A 15305-nucleotide genomic window follows, 5' to 3' on the forward strand; every position below is an offset into this window, starting at 1 on the left:
GCGGTGTCTCTTCAAGAATAGTGATTGTGGGCTGCCCGCTGTCTGGGAGAAGGGGGCCGCAGGCTGGCCCCACACATGCAGGGTCCCTGCTGCACAAGCTGAGCCCAGGCCCCCGCCCAGAGCCCTCGCACCCGGCAGCAGCTGCTCCCCCCGGCCTCCCCGGGTGCTGGGATGGGCGGGGATGGAGCGGGATCGGAGAGCGGGAAGACTGGGAGGAGGGGCCCGGCACTGCTGGCTCAGGGGACAGGCACAAACAGACAGTGCACAGGCGAGTGGGGCAGACGGACCCAGGCTCTGTGTCCTGCGGGTCGGCAAGCCCGACGTTGGTTGTGGGCGCACGTCACTGGAGCACTGCATGCCATCTGCGTGCAGGTGCAGAGGGTTTTCCCTGCAGCAGTCACGTTCCGGGGTATAGAGGGACATGTTTGGTGCCTGAACCCTCCCCACAGCTGGACGGAGCCCGCTCGGGGTTGAGACACAATGAGATGCCCAGCGGGGACCTCACATGCCCTAGAGCCAGTATGTCACCCCCCCAGTTTCAAGCTCCTCAAGGATTCAAATGGTAGCCTCACCCCAAGATGCACTGCTCAGCAGCGTACAAGCCTCCCAGCCCAACAGGAGCTCTCGCACCCAGGCACCGATGAGGAAACCGAGGCCTGGCAGTGACTTGCTCACAGTGGAAGAAAGCGAAAGTCGTGCAGTCACGTCTGACTCTTTGCAACCCCATGGACTGTCCATGGGATTCTCCAGGCCAGAATACTGGAGTGGGTAGCCTTTCCTTTCTCCAGGGGATCTTCCCGACCCAGAAATCAAACTCAGATCTCCTGCATTGGAGGCGGATTCTTTACCAACTGAGCTATTAGGAAAGACCTGCTCAAGGTCCGGTCCTACCTGGGGCGGAGCAGTCCTGGTCTCCCCACCAGGCACCTCACCACCCTCTGGCTAAGTGCAGGGGCAGTGCTGACTCAGTCCCCTGCTCCTGCCCCAGAATCGCCCAGGTCTCAGGCTGTTCTGAACCTCACACGGCCCCCGTGAGGGCTCACGGCTCCTCCAGATCACCCTGTCAGCGAGGGGACAGCCCTCTCCGAGTGAGAGTACAGGTGATCAGGCACCACTGTCCTGAGGAGGGCAGACCCAGGTCCACGCTGGGCACGGCCTTGGGCAGCCCAGGGGGGTGTTTGTGGCCAAAGCTGCCTCCAGCCCCACTGGAGCCTGGTCATCTTGGGCCGTTCCTGCACCGAAGGCCCAGCTAGAGAGGCAGTGGGCACCAGGGGGCCTCAGGGTGAGCAGGGGACACTGGCGGAGGCCACGGGCTGCTCAGCCCCCTGACTGAGATCCTGGGGAGGTCTGTTACCTGAAACAGCCGTGGCCCCTTCTGGTCCTTCATGGCAGACGGGGTAGAGGGCGTTAGGGGAGGCCTGCCTGGCTAGTTCCCCCTGCAACCCCCTAAACTCCCAGGGGCATTCGCACTGCTCAGCTGCCCAAAGGCGCTGAGTCCTCTGACTCCGAGCACGGTCCCCTCCCTCTGCCCCCATCACCAGGCAACGCATCTGCAGTGACTGCTGGTGGGGGAGGCACCTGGACAGGGAGGGGATGACTGAGGCCACCCACCCGGAAGCCACGGCCTTCTGCCCTGATGCACGGCCCTGGGCACAGGCTCTTAGCCATGCAGTGCCCACCAACCCTCACCGCCACATGCCTGAGCTGCCCCAAGTGGACCAGCTGTGACCCTTCCTCCCACGGCTGGAAAGGGTGGTCTGTGCTCTTCCCCGACTCTGAGCTTTTGGTTGAACCCAAGAGTGGAAGTGACAGTCGGATTCAAGGGATTAGATCTGATAGACGGAGAGCCTGAAGAGCTATGAACAGAGGTTCGTGACATTGTACAGGAGGCAGTGACCAAAACCATCTCCAAGAAAAAGAAATGCAAAAGGGCAAAATGATTGTCAGAGGAGGCCTTACAAATAGCCAAGAAAAGAAAAGAAGCTAAAGGCAAAGGAGAAAAGAAACATCTGAATGCAGAGTTCCAAAGAATAGCAAGGAGAGATAAGAAAGACTTCCTCAGTGATCAATCCAAAGAAATAGAAGAAAAAATAGAATGGGAAAGACTAGAGATCTCTTCAAGAAAATTAGAGATACTAAGGGGATATTTCGTGCAAAGATGGACACAATAATGGACAGAAATGGTATGGACCTAACAGAAGTAGAAGATATTAAGAGGTAGCAAGAATACACAGAAAACTGTGCAAAATAGATCTTCATGACCCAGATAATCATGATGATGTGATCACTTACCTAGAGCCAGACATCCTGGAGTGTGAAGTCATTTGGGCCTTAGGAAGCATCACTACGAACAAAGCTAGTGGAAGTGATGCAATTCCAGTTGAGCTATTTCAAATCCTAAAAGATGATGCTGTGAAAGTGCTGCACTCAATATGCCAGCAAATTTGGAAAACTCAGCAGTGGCCACAGGACTGGAAAAGGTCAGTTTTCATTCCAATCCCAAAGAAAGGCAATGCCAGAGAATGCTCAAACTACCTCACAATTGCACTCACTTCTCATGATAGCAAGGGTCATGCTCAAAAATTCTCCAAGCTAGGCTTCAACAGTATATGAACTGAGAACTTCCAATGTACAAGCTGGATTTTGCAAAGGGCAGAGGAACCAGAGATCAAATTGCCAACATCCGCTGGATCATAGAAAAAGCAAGAAGATTCCAGAAAAACATCTACTTCTGCTTCATTGACTATGCTAAAGCCATTGACTGTGGATCACAACTGTGGAAAATTCTTAAAGAGATGGGAACACCAGACCACCTTACCTGCCGCCTGAGAAATCTGTATGCAGGTCAGGAAGCAACAGTTAGCAGGGTCGGGCCTGGTTAGTACTTGGATGGGAGGAAGCAACAGTTAGAACTGGACATGGAACAACAGACTGGCTCAAAATTGGGAAAGGAGTACATCAAGGCTGTATATTGTTACCTTGCTTATTTAACTTATATGCAGAGTATATCATGTGAAATGCTGGGCTGGATAAAGCACAAGCTAGAATCAAGACCGCTGGGAGAAATATCAATAATTGCAGATACGCAGATGACACCACCCTTATGGCAGAAAGTGAAGAGGAACTAAAGAGCCTCTTGGTGAAGGTGAAAGAGGAGAGTGAAAAAGCTGGCTTAAAACTCAACATTCAAAAAACTACGATCATGACATTCAGTCCCATCACTTCATGGCAAATAGGGAAACAGTGGCAGACTTTATTTTTGCGGGGGCTCCAAAATCACTGCAGGTGGTGACTACAACCATGAAATTAAAAGACACTTGGTCCTTGGAAGAAAAGATATGACCAACCTAGACAGCATATTAAAAAGCAGAGACATTACTTTGCCAAAAGAAGTCTGTCTAGTCAAAGCTATGGTTTTTCCAGCAGTCATGTATGGATGCGAGAGTTGGAACATAAAGAAGGCTGAGCGCTGAAGAATTGATGCTTTTAAACCGTGGTGTTGGAGAAGACTGAAGAGTCCCTTTAACTGCAAGTAGATGAAACCAGCCAATCCTAAAGGAAATCAGTCCTGAATGTTCATTGGAAGGACTGATGCTGAAGCTTGAAGCTCCAGTACTTTGGCCACCTGATTCAAAGAACTGACTCATTAGAAAAGACCCTGATGCTGGGCAAGATGGAAGGAAGGAGAAGGGGACGACAGAGGATGAGATGCTTGGATGGTATCACCGACTCAATGGATGTGAATTTGAGGAAGCTCCAGATGGTGAAGGACGGGGAAGCCTGGCGTGCTGCAGTCCATGGGGTTGCAAAGAGTTGGACACAACTGAGTGGCTGAACAAGAACCTTCTGGTGGGCACAGGGGATCCCCAGCAAGAGCTCGGACTAAGTGAAAAATGCTGTGATTTGTCATCAGAAACATGTTTGGTCCTCATCCCTGATCCTGGCAGAGGTCCTTTCCTGTGATGAGTGTGATCCTTCACTGTGTGAATGAGGTGACTCTGGGAAGGTCCCTAAGGATGGGGCCAGTTGCCAGGGAACCCACCAGGAATTGAGGATTGGAACTTCCAGCCCCACACCCAGTCCTGAGGGAGGGGAGGAGGCTGGGTGTTGGATCAATTGCCAGTGGCCAGTGCATGAACCCTCAGAGAAAACCAGGCTGGTCTAGGGCGCTCTGGGGTTGCTGAGCATGTGCACAGGTGGGGAGAGTGGTGCCCGGGGGGCAGGGATGCCCCCCCAGGACCTCCCCACCTGGCGGTTCCCAAATCCTGTCCTTTTAGGGTAAACGGTGATTCAGGGAGTGGTTGTTTCCCCGAGTTCTGTGAGCTGCTCTAGGAAATTAATCAAGCCTGAGGAGGGGTTGTAGGGACCCCGAATCTACAGCCAGTCTGCCAGAAGCACTTGGGACTGACGTCTGGAGAAGGGCGTCGTTGGGGCAGTGCTGTGGGATCCGACGCATCCCCGGGCAGGCGGTGCCAGGAGCAAGCTGGAGAGCAGGTCATCCGCTGGGGCCGCAGGGCTGCCTGGCGGGGGTGGGAGCCCGGGGGGGAGTCCCCCTCTCCCCCAGGGGAATTGGGGACCAGGATCATTAAAGGCTCTGGTCCAAAATGGGCAAGAGACTGACTGTTCATGTCAGCAAAGACAAAAGACAGAAGGCCACACACACCTGTGAGAAGATACTCAACATCATTAACCAGTAGGGAAGGAGAATTAAAACTGGAGGCGACATCAGGACAGTCCCGCTAGAGAGGGATGAGGACCAGGGCTGGAACGCGTATTCCCTGGGGCTGGGGAGGTCAAGTGGCTCAGCGGCCTGAAACAGTCTGGGAGCTTCTTACAAAGTCACACACGTGTGCCCTATGGCCAAGCCTTAAACAGAGGTGTTTACCCCAGAGCTCACATTCACAGCAAGCTTATCTGTAACAGCCAAGAGCTGGAAGCAACCCAGAGCCCCCCAAGAGGTGCCAGGGAGTGGTGGAACCCCACTCAGCAGCAAAGAGGAATCACGGACTCACACGGCAAGCACCCTACAGGAGCATGCTGGGCACACATGGCCTTCCTCGCAAGCACCCTACAGGAGCGTGCCGGGCGCTCACGGCCTTCCTCGCAAGCACCCTACAGGAGCGTGCCGGGCACTCACGGCCTTCCTCGCAAGCACCCTACAGGAGCGTGCCGGGCGCACACGGCCTTCCTCGCAAGTACCCTACAGGAGCGTGCCGGGCGCTCACGGCCTTCCACGCAAGCACCCTACAGGAGCGTGCCGGGCGCTCACGGCCTTCCTCGCAAGCACCCTACAGGAGCGTGCCGGGCGCACACGGCCTTCCACACAAGCACCCTACAGGAGCGTGCTGGGCGCACACGGCCTTCCTCGGGAACCAAATTCTGCAAAGTGCACACCGACCTGTGGGGTAGGGATGGGGGTGCTGATCCAACACCCAAACGAGCTTAACTGAACATGTTAAATGTGATCTGCTTACTGCCTGAGAATTCCACCTCAATAAGGCTGTTTCAGGAGGCCCTTCTTCGGCTGGAAGCGGCCGGCTGTGGGGTCAGCTGTCTGAGATGAAGCCCCAGCAGTGGCGGGCCACAGCATGGTCCCTTCCCCAGGCTGAGTCCCAGGCCCGCCCAGTGTGCCTCTTTGCCCTCCAGGTCCACCAGCCCCGGGTCCAGACCACGGGAGGCTCCCCCGGGCCCTGGGGATCCCTGGTCACCGCAGCTCCCGCACCCAGTCCTGTAGAGTCTGGAGGAGGAAGGAGGAAGGAGGGACCCCTCAGGGAGGGGCCCTGTGCAGCGGCCAGTGGGACCTCTGCCCACCGCAGTTTGAGACCCAGTTCGAGAACATACCAGGATGCCATTGCAGCCTCACGGGCCCCCTTCACCTGGGCGTGGGGCATCCCCCTGTCCTCTACCACCACCCCAGCCATTCCCAGACGCACTCAGGCTTGTGTGTACACATTCAGTAGGTGCCTAACCACCTGAGGGAACACAGCAGTGCCCCTCCCCCAGCTGACGGTCTGGTCGGTCCCCAGAGCTTCCGGGCCAGCCCCTGACATCTTCCCTCCTGCCTTTGGGGCTGAAGGAATGGCCCCAGCCCCCTCTTCAAGGACCGCCTCAGTGCTTGCAGCGGGGCGGGGCTCGAGCAAGCCCACACCCTGCTCAGGGCTGCCCGGGCGGCTTGGTGCACCCCCTCCACCTGCCCTGTGCTGAATGACCAAGGACCCCCACCCAGACCCCCAGGGCCCGGCCCAGGCCCCCTGTGTGCTCACCCCCACTCACGGGTCTTTCTCGACCTGTGTGCACTCTGGTTCCACATCCAGGGACTTGCCAAGCCAGGTGACCCAAACCTAGTGGGAGGAGGAAGGCCTTACCTCCCCCCTGAGGATTCACCAAGAGCGGGTGGGGCTCTGCTCTCTGGGGAGCCAACAGCCTCCTTGCACTCAGCAACAAACAGGCCACTGTGAGTTAGGAAAGAGCTACTGTTTAAAGCTTTGGGCCCAGCGTTGGGCCCGCCATCTCACTTTTGCATCACTGTCATAAACGGGACAGTCCTGGCCCTGGTCAGCAGAGACCCATGCAGGACCTGGCGCGGCGAGCTTTGGGTGCTGCTGGGGAGGGCCAGGCTGGCTCATCTGGCCACCGACGGACGTGTCTGCTGGTGGCCTCGGCAGGCTCGGGGGTGTAGATTCCTCTCTGGGCGGTGGGCTTCAACAGGCCTGGCACAGGTCTTCGGGAGCCAGCACCCCCTTCTTGAGGATGAGGTTTCCGTAGAGGGCTGTCTCCCTGCACAAGCAGCAGGCTGAGTGCCGGGCGGGGATGCAGAGGACCCGGCTGCCCGGGCATACCCAGCAAACCCCTCGGCGCTCTCATTCCCTGTGGGCCGCTTAGTCCCAGGGCAGGGGCTGCGTGGAGGGTGGAGAGAGCTCTGGAGTGGGGAGGGGTAGGGACCCTGCTCGGCAGACATAGTGTGACCCACTGGACCTAGCCAGAACTCACCCAGTTGCCACAACAGCAAAAGCCTTTTTCGCCCGCTCATAAAACGCAAACCTCTCCACCATCCCCAGGGAGCCCTGGAAGGCAAAGCAGGAGGGTTGAAGCCCAGGCCTGGCGGCAACAGGAGAGTCTCCAGGCCGGGGCCCCAAGGACACTGGCCTTCTGATCTGTGCGGGCTGGGCAGGCAGGGACACAGGGGGCTGTGGTGGCCACCTGCCTGGGGCCCTTGAATCACCTGAGCTGCACCCAGGGTGGTAGGTGGGGCTGGGGGCCACTGTATGGACCAGGAGCCCCGGGTCCTCTCTTCAGGAAAGTCCCACCCAAGACCCGCCCGACCCTTTGCAGGACAGGGGTGACAGGCAGCCTCGGGCCCGGCCTCTGGCCACAGGTGGGAGCCAGGGGTACCCTGCTGTCCCCAGGCTGGGGTGTGTGAGGACCCCCAGGCAGAGACAGATGAGGGTCCCGGCAAGGAGGGGGTTGGCCAGGGCAGGAACTCGCATAACAGTGGTGCAGAGTTTCGGGGCCATCTTTCACTTTTCCTGGGCCTCCAAGGCACAGAGGGTCCCTGAGCCCTTTCCTGGTGGGGATCTCAGGCTCACCTCATAGCCAGCCTTGGCGAGGATGGACTGGTAGCTCGTCCACACTGGGGTCAGCAGGCCCCTCTTCCTGTCGCTGGGCATCAGCTCCATGACCATAGCCTAGGGATGGAGAGGCTCGGCTCTGTGGCCACCCACCTTGCCCTGGGCGCCCCAGGGCTCCCCTGGTCGGTTCAGGACCTCGGGAACACACGTCCTCCCCACCCCATCAGGGCAAGTGGTCACCCATGATCTGGCAGAAGGTGAGCCGAGGCGGGGAGCAGCCTTACCGGGCTCTCCACGTAGGTGTCCAGGGGCAGCAGCTGCAGCACAGCCTCCAGGAGCTGGGGGACGCCCAGGCCTGGGGGCAGAGGGCGGCCTCAGACACCGGCTGGAGCTGCCCACCTGCGGACACTTACCGAGGTCACACCGAGTCTCCCCGCTGGAGCCACAGCCCCCGTCTGTCTGGCCCTGCCCACGCCACCTCCACTCTCCCACACAGGCCGTTGGCGGGGACCCCAAACACGTGTCCACCAGGAGGGGCAGCCAGGCCACCTTCTTGATCCCAGGAGGCCCTGGAGATGACCCCCTGAGACGACAGTGGGGTCTGGGAAGAGGCCTCTCTTGGCTGCCCTCAGACCTGCCCCGCTTGGCTCCAAAGCCCCCTGCTCTCCTGAAAGTTGGTTTCTGATTGTTAAACTAATGTGTGTTCATGTACAAAACTGGGAAATACAGAAGCCCATGAAAAGAAAGGACCATCCCACCCTCAGAACATGGCTGGGGGTGGGAAGCAGCCAGGCACAGCCGAGCCCAGCCCACCGCTGTTACCCTCAGGACTGCTAACCTCTCTCTTAGGTGTCCCCTCCAGGACCTGGCTCCAGGGCCCGCCCCCCAGCCTCACCTCCCACTGTCCCCTTCCGGGACCTGGGACCCGTCCGCACCCGCCGCCCATGAGGGTTAGAAGGTCTTTAGAGGCTTGTGAGTGTGAGCAGGACACCTGGAACATTTGGGGCCAGATCACCAGCGCTGGGATTCTGTAGCAGAGCCGAGGCTGAGCGGCTGGCCTGGGCTGGGCACCACTGCTCGGTTGGCCTGTTTTCCCACACGTAAGAGGCCACCAACTGCTGCGTGAGATGGCGCAGGAGGCCCAGGGTCCCGTCTAGGGGCGGGGGCTGAGGGGAGGAACTGGCGCTGAGACTTCCTGGGTCCCTGGGGCAGTGCCTGCGGGCTTGGTGGGAGCGGGAGCAGAGCCCAGCGGCCCCTCCCACCCACCCTGCTGCAGGCGGGGCTCACCGTCGGCGCGGATCTCCTCCGGGCCGCCTCTGCAGATGGAGCTGCTGGGGAAGTTCACGTCTGCAAGAACTGGAGGGCCAGCACGGCCAGACATCAGCGCTGGGTCGGCCCACGTCCCTCGCGCCGCGTGGCGGGGGGGGGGGGGGGGGGGGGGGGGGCGGCACAGACCCGGAGCCGCAGGGCCGACGCCTGAGGACTCGCCCCGCCCCGCCCGGGTCTGTGAGCGCGAGGGACCGGAGCCCCCGCGCCCGAGAACCTGAGGGGTCGCCGAAGGCTGGGCGGGCTCCGGCCGCGCGGCCGCAGTCTCAGGAAGAGAGACCGACGCACACGTCCCAGGCCAGCCCGGGCGCCGGCGGTGCGGGCCCGAGGGCCGGCAGGGGACGGGGCTGAAGCGGGGGCCGCGCGCAGGGCTGCGGCGGGGCGTGCGCGGGGCCGCTCAGCCCGGACGCCGGGCTGGAGAAGGAACCCCTGCCCACCCCCGCCCAGGCCCGGCGCCCTGCCCGCCTGCGGCCCGCTGGGCCGGCTCTCCCGGAGGCTCGGACCCCGCGCTCACCGATCTCATCTCCGTGCCCCATTCTCGCCAGGGCGAAGAGGAGCTCCGGGGACAGGAGCGCCGGGACGCCCTTGAGCACCACCATGGTCGTGGGCGGGGGGCTAGCGGCCGGGGGACGTGGCTGCGCGGGGCGGGGCTGTCTGAGGGGCGGGGCGACAGGGGGGCGGGGGCCCAGCCAAGCGCTGGGGATTACGGGGTTGTTTGGGGAGAGGTGGACGTCAGTCCATCCCAGTGTTGCCGGAACCAGTACTAGAGAAAGCAAGCACCACACTTGGAGAGTTGGAGAACTCAGATTTATTCTATCAGGGGGCCCAGAGGAGTTAGCACTCCAAGCACTAATCCCCGAACAAAGGGGTTACAGAGTTTTTAGAGACAGACTTTAGTGGACTTATAGTGGGCTTCTCTCATAGCTCAGTTGGTAAAGAATCCACCTGCAATGCGGGAGAACCCGGTTGATCCCTGGGTTGGAAAGATCCGCTGGAGAAGGGATAGGCTACCCACTCCAGTATTCTTGGGCTTCCCTTGTGGCTCAGCTGGTGAAGAATCCCCCTGCAATATGGGAGACCTGGGTTCGATCCCTGGGTTGGGAAGATCCCCTGGCGAAAGGGAAAAGCTACCCACTCCAATTTTCTGGCCTGGAGAATTCCATGGATTGTATATTTGCGAAGAGTCAGACAGGACTGAGTGACTTTCACTTTTCTTTTCCCACTTGATAGTGGTCAACACTAGCTGTTATAGGCTGGTTTAAACTAAGGGAACACGAGTTAAGACAGGGAAGGAGATGTCTGACCTTTACACCGACAGGCATGATTAAGCAGGTTCGCAGGGGCTGGGCAACTGCAAAGAGCAGGACAAGGGTGAGTGAGATAAGCTCCAGTTCCTAGTATTCTGAGTCCCCAGTTTGAGACTAGGTGATCCAGACTTTACAAGGAGTAAGCTGAGTTAGGGAAGCAGAATGAGCAGGAGGTTATGTAAAATTTTAGCTTTTCCTCTTCACCAGCAGCCGCGGGCTTTCAGGGCTTTGGCACCCCGCTGGATCCAGCACCGGGAACCCATGTGTTTTTGGTCGGAGATCCCAGTGCCTTCCTTGCTCCAGGCCTCTGTTCTGCCCCCAGGCCTTGCTGACTTGCCCCCACCTCCCTGATGCCCTGGGGTGGGGAGGAGTGGGTGGCGGTACAGGGTGACTTCTTCAGCCAACGCCTTCACACTGGAAAGACCCTGAGAGCAGGTGGGGGGTGACCTCCTCCCAAGCAGCGGTGCAGAGCGCACCCCTCCCCTGTCTCCCAGGTCAGCCTGCTGAGACCCGTCTGGGACCCAGCTTGGGGCCAGCACCCCAGCTCTGGAGAGTAGTTCTCGGACTCCACCCTTTGGCCCAGAATCCCGGATGCCAGCTCTGGGTTAACACCTTCGGGTTCAGCCCTTCAGAGCTGGGACCACCTACCACACCGCTTCCCTGTGCAGGGTGTCACCACCTCCTGTGCACCACACTCGGAGGCTGGGAGAAGACGCCCATCACCCCAAAGGGGAGGCTGGAGCCTCTCAGCCTCCAGGGCTGAGTCAGGATTGTGGTCCTCGGACCTGATCTTGGCTGTTGTGTGTGGACAGAGAATGTCCCTGCCATGTTCCCAGGTGGCCCTAGTGGTAAAGAACCTGCCTGCCAATGCAGAAGACATAAGAGACGAGGGTTTGATCTCTGGGTTGGGAGGATCCCCTGGAGGAGGGCATGGCAACCCACTCCAGCATTCTTGTCTGGAGAATCCCAGGCACAGAGGAGGCTGGCGGGGTACAGTCCATAGGGGTGCAAACAGTCAGACATGACTGAAATGACTTAGCACGCATGCACACCATGTCATTAAACAAAGGATATTGAGGCCACCAAGCCTTCAGCCACTGCAGCTGCACCTGCGTTGCACCCTGAGGGGATTTACTATGAAGAAGAAAAAATGATCCTGGCCCTAGATAGCTGAGATGCATATTAAAGGCATGATTATAAGGAGCCCAAACGCTGGCATCTGCCCATACATAGGCGCTAAATTCATTAACTTAAGATGTCTGGTTTTCTTTACTTAGCAATAATCTTTTGCTGTTCCAACTACCTGGTTTTTTGTTTTGTTTGCAAAAACTCTTATATATACTGGCTCCTCCTGTGACCTGAAAACTGGGTTCGCCTCTCAGTGAGTGTCAAACCAAAAGACACAACCAAGCTGGCAAAGATGATGAAAAGAAAGAATTATCACTCACAGCAAGTAAGGAAAACAAAAGGGATCTTTCCCAAAGCACTGTCTCCCCACTAGCAAAACTGGGGAAGTTTTAAGCTAAGGGCACCACCAGAGGGGTTTGAGCAGAGAATTCAACATAGAACTGGAGAAAAGATCAGGTTGACAGAGTCCAAGTCTTTGTTGTCTTAAGTCAGGAGGGTCAACATCATCAGCCCACCCTCCACCTGGGTGGGAGCCTTAGTTCCTGCAGAATTCAAAGTGTATTATTATGTTTATCCCTTGAGAAGAACTAGGACTCTGCTTTGTCCCTGCATTCCTCTGTCCCTTTAAGATCACTGATTACTGACTGAGACCTGTTCAAGGGCAAGCACCATGACCAGGTTTAGATCACAAAATGATTTAGACCAAAATGGGTTGTCTTATGTCAAGAATGTCTCTTATGCTGTGAAAGTGCTGCACTCAATATGCCAACAAATTTGGAAAACTCAGTAGTGGCCACAGGACATGAAAAGGTCAGTTTTTATTCCAATCCCAAAGAAAGGCAATGCTAAAGAAGGTTCAAACTACCGCACAATTGCACTCATTTTACATGCTAGCAAGGTCATGCTCAAAATCCTCCAAGCTGGGCTTCAACATTATGTGAACTGAGAACTTCCAGATGTACAAGTTGGATTTAGAAAAGGCAGAGGAACCAGAGATCTAATTGTCAACATCCATTGGATCTTAGAAAAAGCAAGAAAGTTCCAGAAAAACATCTACTTCTGCTTTATTGACTACACCAAAACCTTTGACTGTGTAGGTCACAACAAACTGTGGAAAATTCTTCAAGAGATGGAAATACCAGACCACCTTACTTGCCTCCTGAGAAATCTTTATGAAGGTCAAGAAGCAACAGTTAGAACCAGACAGGGAACAACAGACTGGTTCCAAATTGGGAAAGGAGTATGTCAAGGCTATATATTGTCATTTAGCTTATTTAACTTATACACACAGTACATCAGGCGAAATGCAGAGCTGAATGAAGCACAAGCTGGAATCAAGACTGTCAGGAGAAATATCAATAACCTCAGATATGCAGACGACACCACTCTTATGACAGAAAGAGGAACTAAAGGGCCTCTTGATGAAAGTGAGAGTGAAAAATCTAGCTTAAAACTCAACATTCAGAAAATGAAGATCACGGCATCTGATCCCACCACTTATGGCAAATAGATGCGGAAACAATGGAAACAGTGAGAGACTTCATATTCTTGGGCTCCAAAATCACTGTAGATTTGACTGCAGCCATGAAATTAAAAGATGCTTACTACATGGAAGAAAAACCATGACAAACCTAGACAGCATATTAAAAAGCAGAGACATTACTTTACTGACAAAGGTCTTTATAGTCAAAGCTATGGTTTTTTCAGTAGTCATGTATGGATGTGAGCTGGACCATAAAGAAAGCTGAGCACTGAAGAATTGATGCTTTTGAACTGTGGTGTTAGAGAAGACTCTTGAGAGTTCCTTGGACTGCAAGGAGATCAGATTATTCAATCGTAAAGGAAATGAGTCCTGAATGTTCACTGGAAGGACTGATGCTGAAACTGAAGCTCCAAGCCTTTGGCCACCTGGAAAAGACCCTGATGCTGGGAAAGAGTGAAGGCAGGAGAAGGGGACAGAGGATGAGACGGTTGGATGGCATCACCGACTCAATGGACACGAGTTTGAGAAAACTTGGTTTGGTGGTGCACAGGGAAGCATGGTGTGCTGCAGGCCACAGGGTCACAAAGAGTCAGACACGGCTGTGCGACTGAACTGAACTGAACATGGTATCAGTCAAGAAAGCCATTCCTGCTTCTTTCTCTGGGGACCCCCTGCCCGATCTACTTACACCCCCTCAGCTCTGTGGAACAGGTCCCTCAGAGCTCTCTGAGAGGCCGTATCCAGGGCTGAAGTCTTCAGCAAGTCTGCTGAATAAAGCCTAATTCTCAACTTTTAGGTTGTGCATTCTTTTTAGTGGACAGCTATGATTGTCTTCCCCAAATTGCAGTACCACCACCATGCCGTATGTGACGTGCCTCCCCTGAGAACTGGGTCTGTCTCCTTTCTTGAACCAGGTGAACCTCTGTGACTGCCTCCAATAGAATATGCTCTACAAGCTGCTGCCTGGCTTCTGGGGGCATGTCATAAAAGGCAGTATGGTTTCTCTCTTCAGAACACTTGCTTTGGTGCTAAAATCAAATAAATTTGGGGATAATTTGTTACGCAGCAGCAGCTAACTAATGTAGGTGGCTCCTGTGCCCAGCCGAGATGTCAACAAAAGTCCTGCTACACCACCCTTGGCCTTCCACTCTGTGTCTGCTCCATCCCTACCCACCCCCCGGCCCCCAATCCATGCACTTAGGATAGAGGGCAGACCCCAGTTCAGATGCCCATGCCTGTATCAGCTGGGTCATACCCTTGCTTTAGAACCCAGCACCTAACCTCACTGCCCTGCAGACTGGCTTTTGCTTAGGCCAGCCAGCTCTCAGCCTTCCATGCTCGGGCCCCTCCTTACAGGGCTGCCTTGCTCACTTGAGGACTTACTGCTGCTGGCCCTGCAGGAAAGTCCAACTCAGAGCCTGGACAGGCCAGGCTCTCTCCCCTGGGGACCCTGCCCCTTCCACCTCATCCCTCAGTGGACCTCAGCCCTGGCTGTGGTGACATGTCCAGAGGAATGGCAGGTTCCAGGGAAGTACTGTATGTGAAAGAGGCACAAGACCTGAAGCCAACAGGCGGCCCACAGCCACTGCTCGTCCCTGGGGAGCCTTGGTGGTCACAGCTGCCAGGGAGGTGGCCGGCAGGGCCCGCACACCAGCCACCCACAGCTGCCGACTGCACCCGGCAGGAGCAGGGTACTCCAAAGTCCGAGTGGAGAGACTACTAGTTAACATTCCCTGAAGCTTATTTTTTTTAGTAGAAATATAGGAGGGAAAAGTCAAGTTTATGGATAGATGAGAAGGAAAGTTCTCAGCTTCAAAAGCCAATCACAACCCCAAACCAGCATGGGGCGGGAGGTCAATTAACTCCAGAGGGAGCGAGGGCTCTCAGGGCTTGGGGTCCCTGCCCTCTGCCCTCTTGCCCACAGCAAAGACGTGGCCACACATGGTCAGTCCCGTCACTCCCAAGCCCAGGGCTAGCACACAACCCAAAGAGAAGGTTCTGTTTCCTGGGCCTGAGGGTAGACCCATCCCTGCCATGTTCTGAAACCCAAACAACTGTGTGGGTGCAGACCTTTGAGACACAGACAGACTCAACGTGTGGGCTCCACGTCCAGCCCTTCCTCAGCTTCCAGCTGAGCCACTAGGACATAGGACAAGGGTGCCTGTGGGCCTCAAACGGGCTCCTTCCAACTGGCCCCCAGCACTCAGGGTTCCATCAGTCTGAATCAAATCGATTACTTATTTGGCTGTGCTGGGTCTCAGGTATGGCTTGCAGGATCTTCTCTGGAGCCTTTTTATTTCAGTTGTAGCATGTGGGATCTAGTTGTCCGATCAGGGGCTGAACTCAGACCCCCGGCACTGGAAGCTCAGTGTCAGTCACTGGACCACCAGTGTAGTCCCACTTGGAATCAATTATGACGCGCCCTGACCGTGTGTGGAAAATTAAACTAATGCATTTCCTTCCTCAGTGGGAAGGTTACCCCCTGCAGATACC

At 56.2% G+C, this 15305-nt stretch overlaps 1 protein-coding gene across 1 annotated transcript; it reads right to left on the bottom strand.

The window, feature by feature from the left end:
* Positions 1-6455: 6455 nt before the first annotated feature.
* FUOM (fucose mutarotase) lies at positions 6456-9539 on the bottom strand. Its single transcript, XM_020880027.2, has 6 exons — positions 9409-9539; positions 8856-8924; positions 7853-7923; positions 7587-7685; positions 6991-7064; positions 6456-6777 (listed from the first exon to the last, which is right to left on the bottom strand). Exons 1-6 carry the CDS (start codon positions 9491-9493, stop codon positions 6702-6704), a joined length of 474 nt encoding a protein of 157 aa, XP_020735686.1. The 5' UTR covers positions 9494-9539; the 3' UTR covers positions 6456-6701.
* Positions 9540-15305: the final 5766 nt, after the last annotated feature.

Source organism: Odocoileus virginianus, chromosome 7, assembly GCF_023699985.2.
Source record: "Odocoileus virginianus isolate 20LAN1187 ecotype Illinois chromosome 7, Ovbor_1.2, whole genome shotgun sequence".
NCBI lineage: Eukaryota > Metazoa > Chordata > Mammalia > Artiodactyla > Cervidae > Odocoileus > Odocoileus virginianus.

Excerpts from the sequence above, each read along its gene's own strand:
- FUOM (XM_020880027.2), bottom strand. The coding sequence starts at position 9,493 with ATGGTGGTGCTCAAGGGCGTCCCGGCGCTCCTGTCCCCGGAGCTCCTC. Across the intron at positions 7,924-8,855 it reads GGAGGAGATCCGCGCCGACG|GCCTGGGCGTCCCCCAGCTC; the intron begins GTGAGCCCCGCC and ends CTCTGCCCCCAG. Across the intron at positions 6,778-6,990 it reads TTTGCTGTTGTGGCAACTGG|GGAGACAGCCCTCTACGGAA; the intron begins GTGAGTTCTGGC and ends CTGCTTGTGCAG.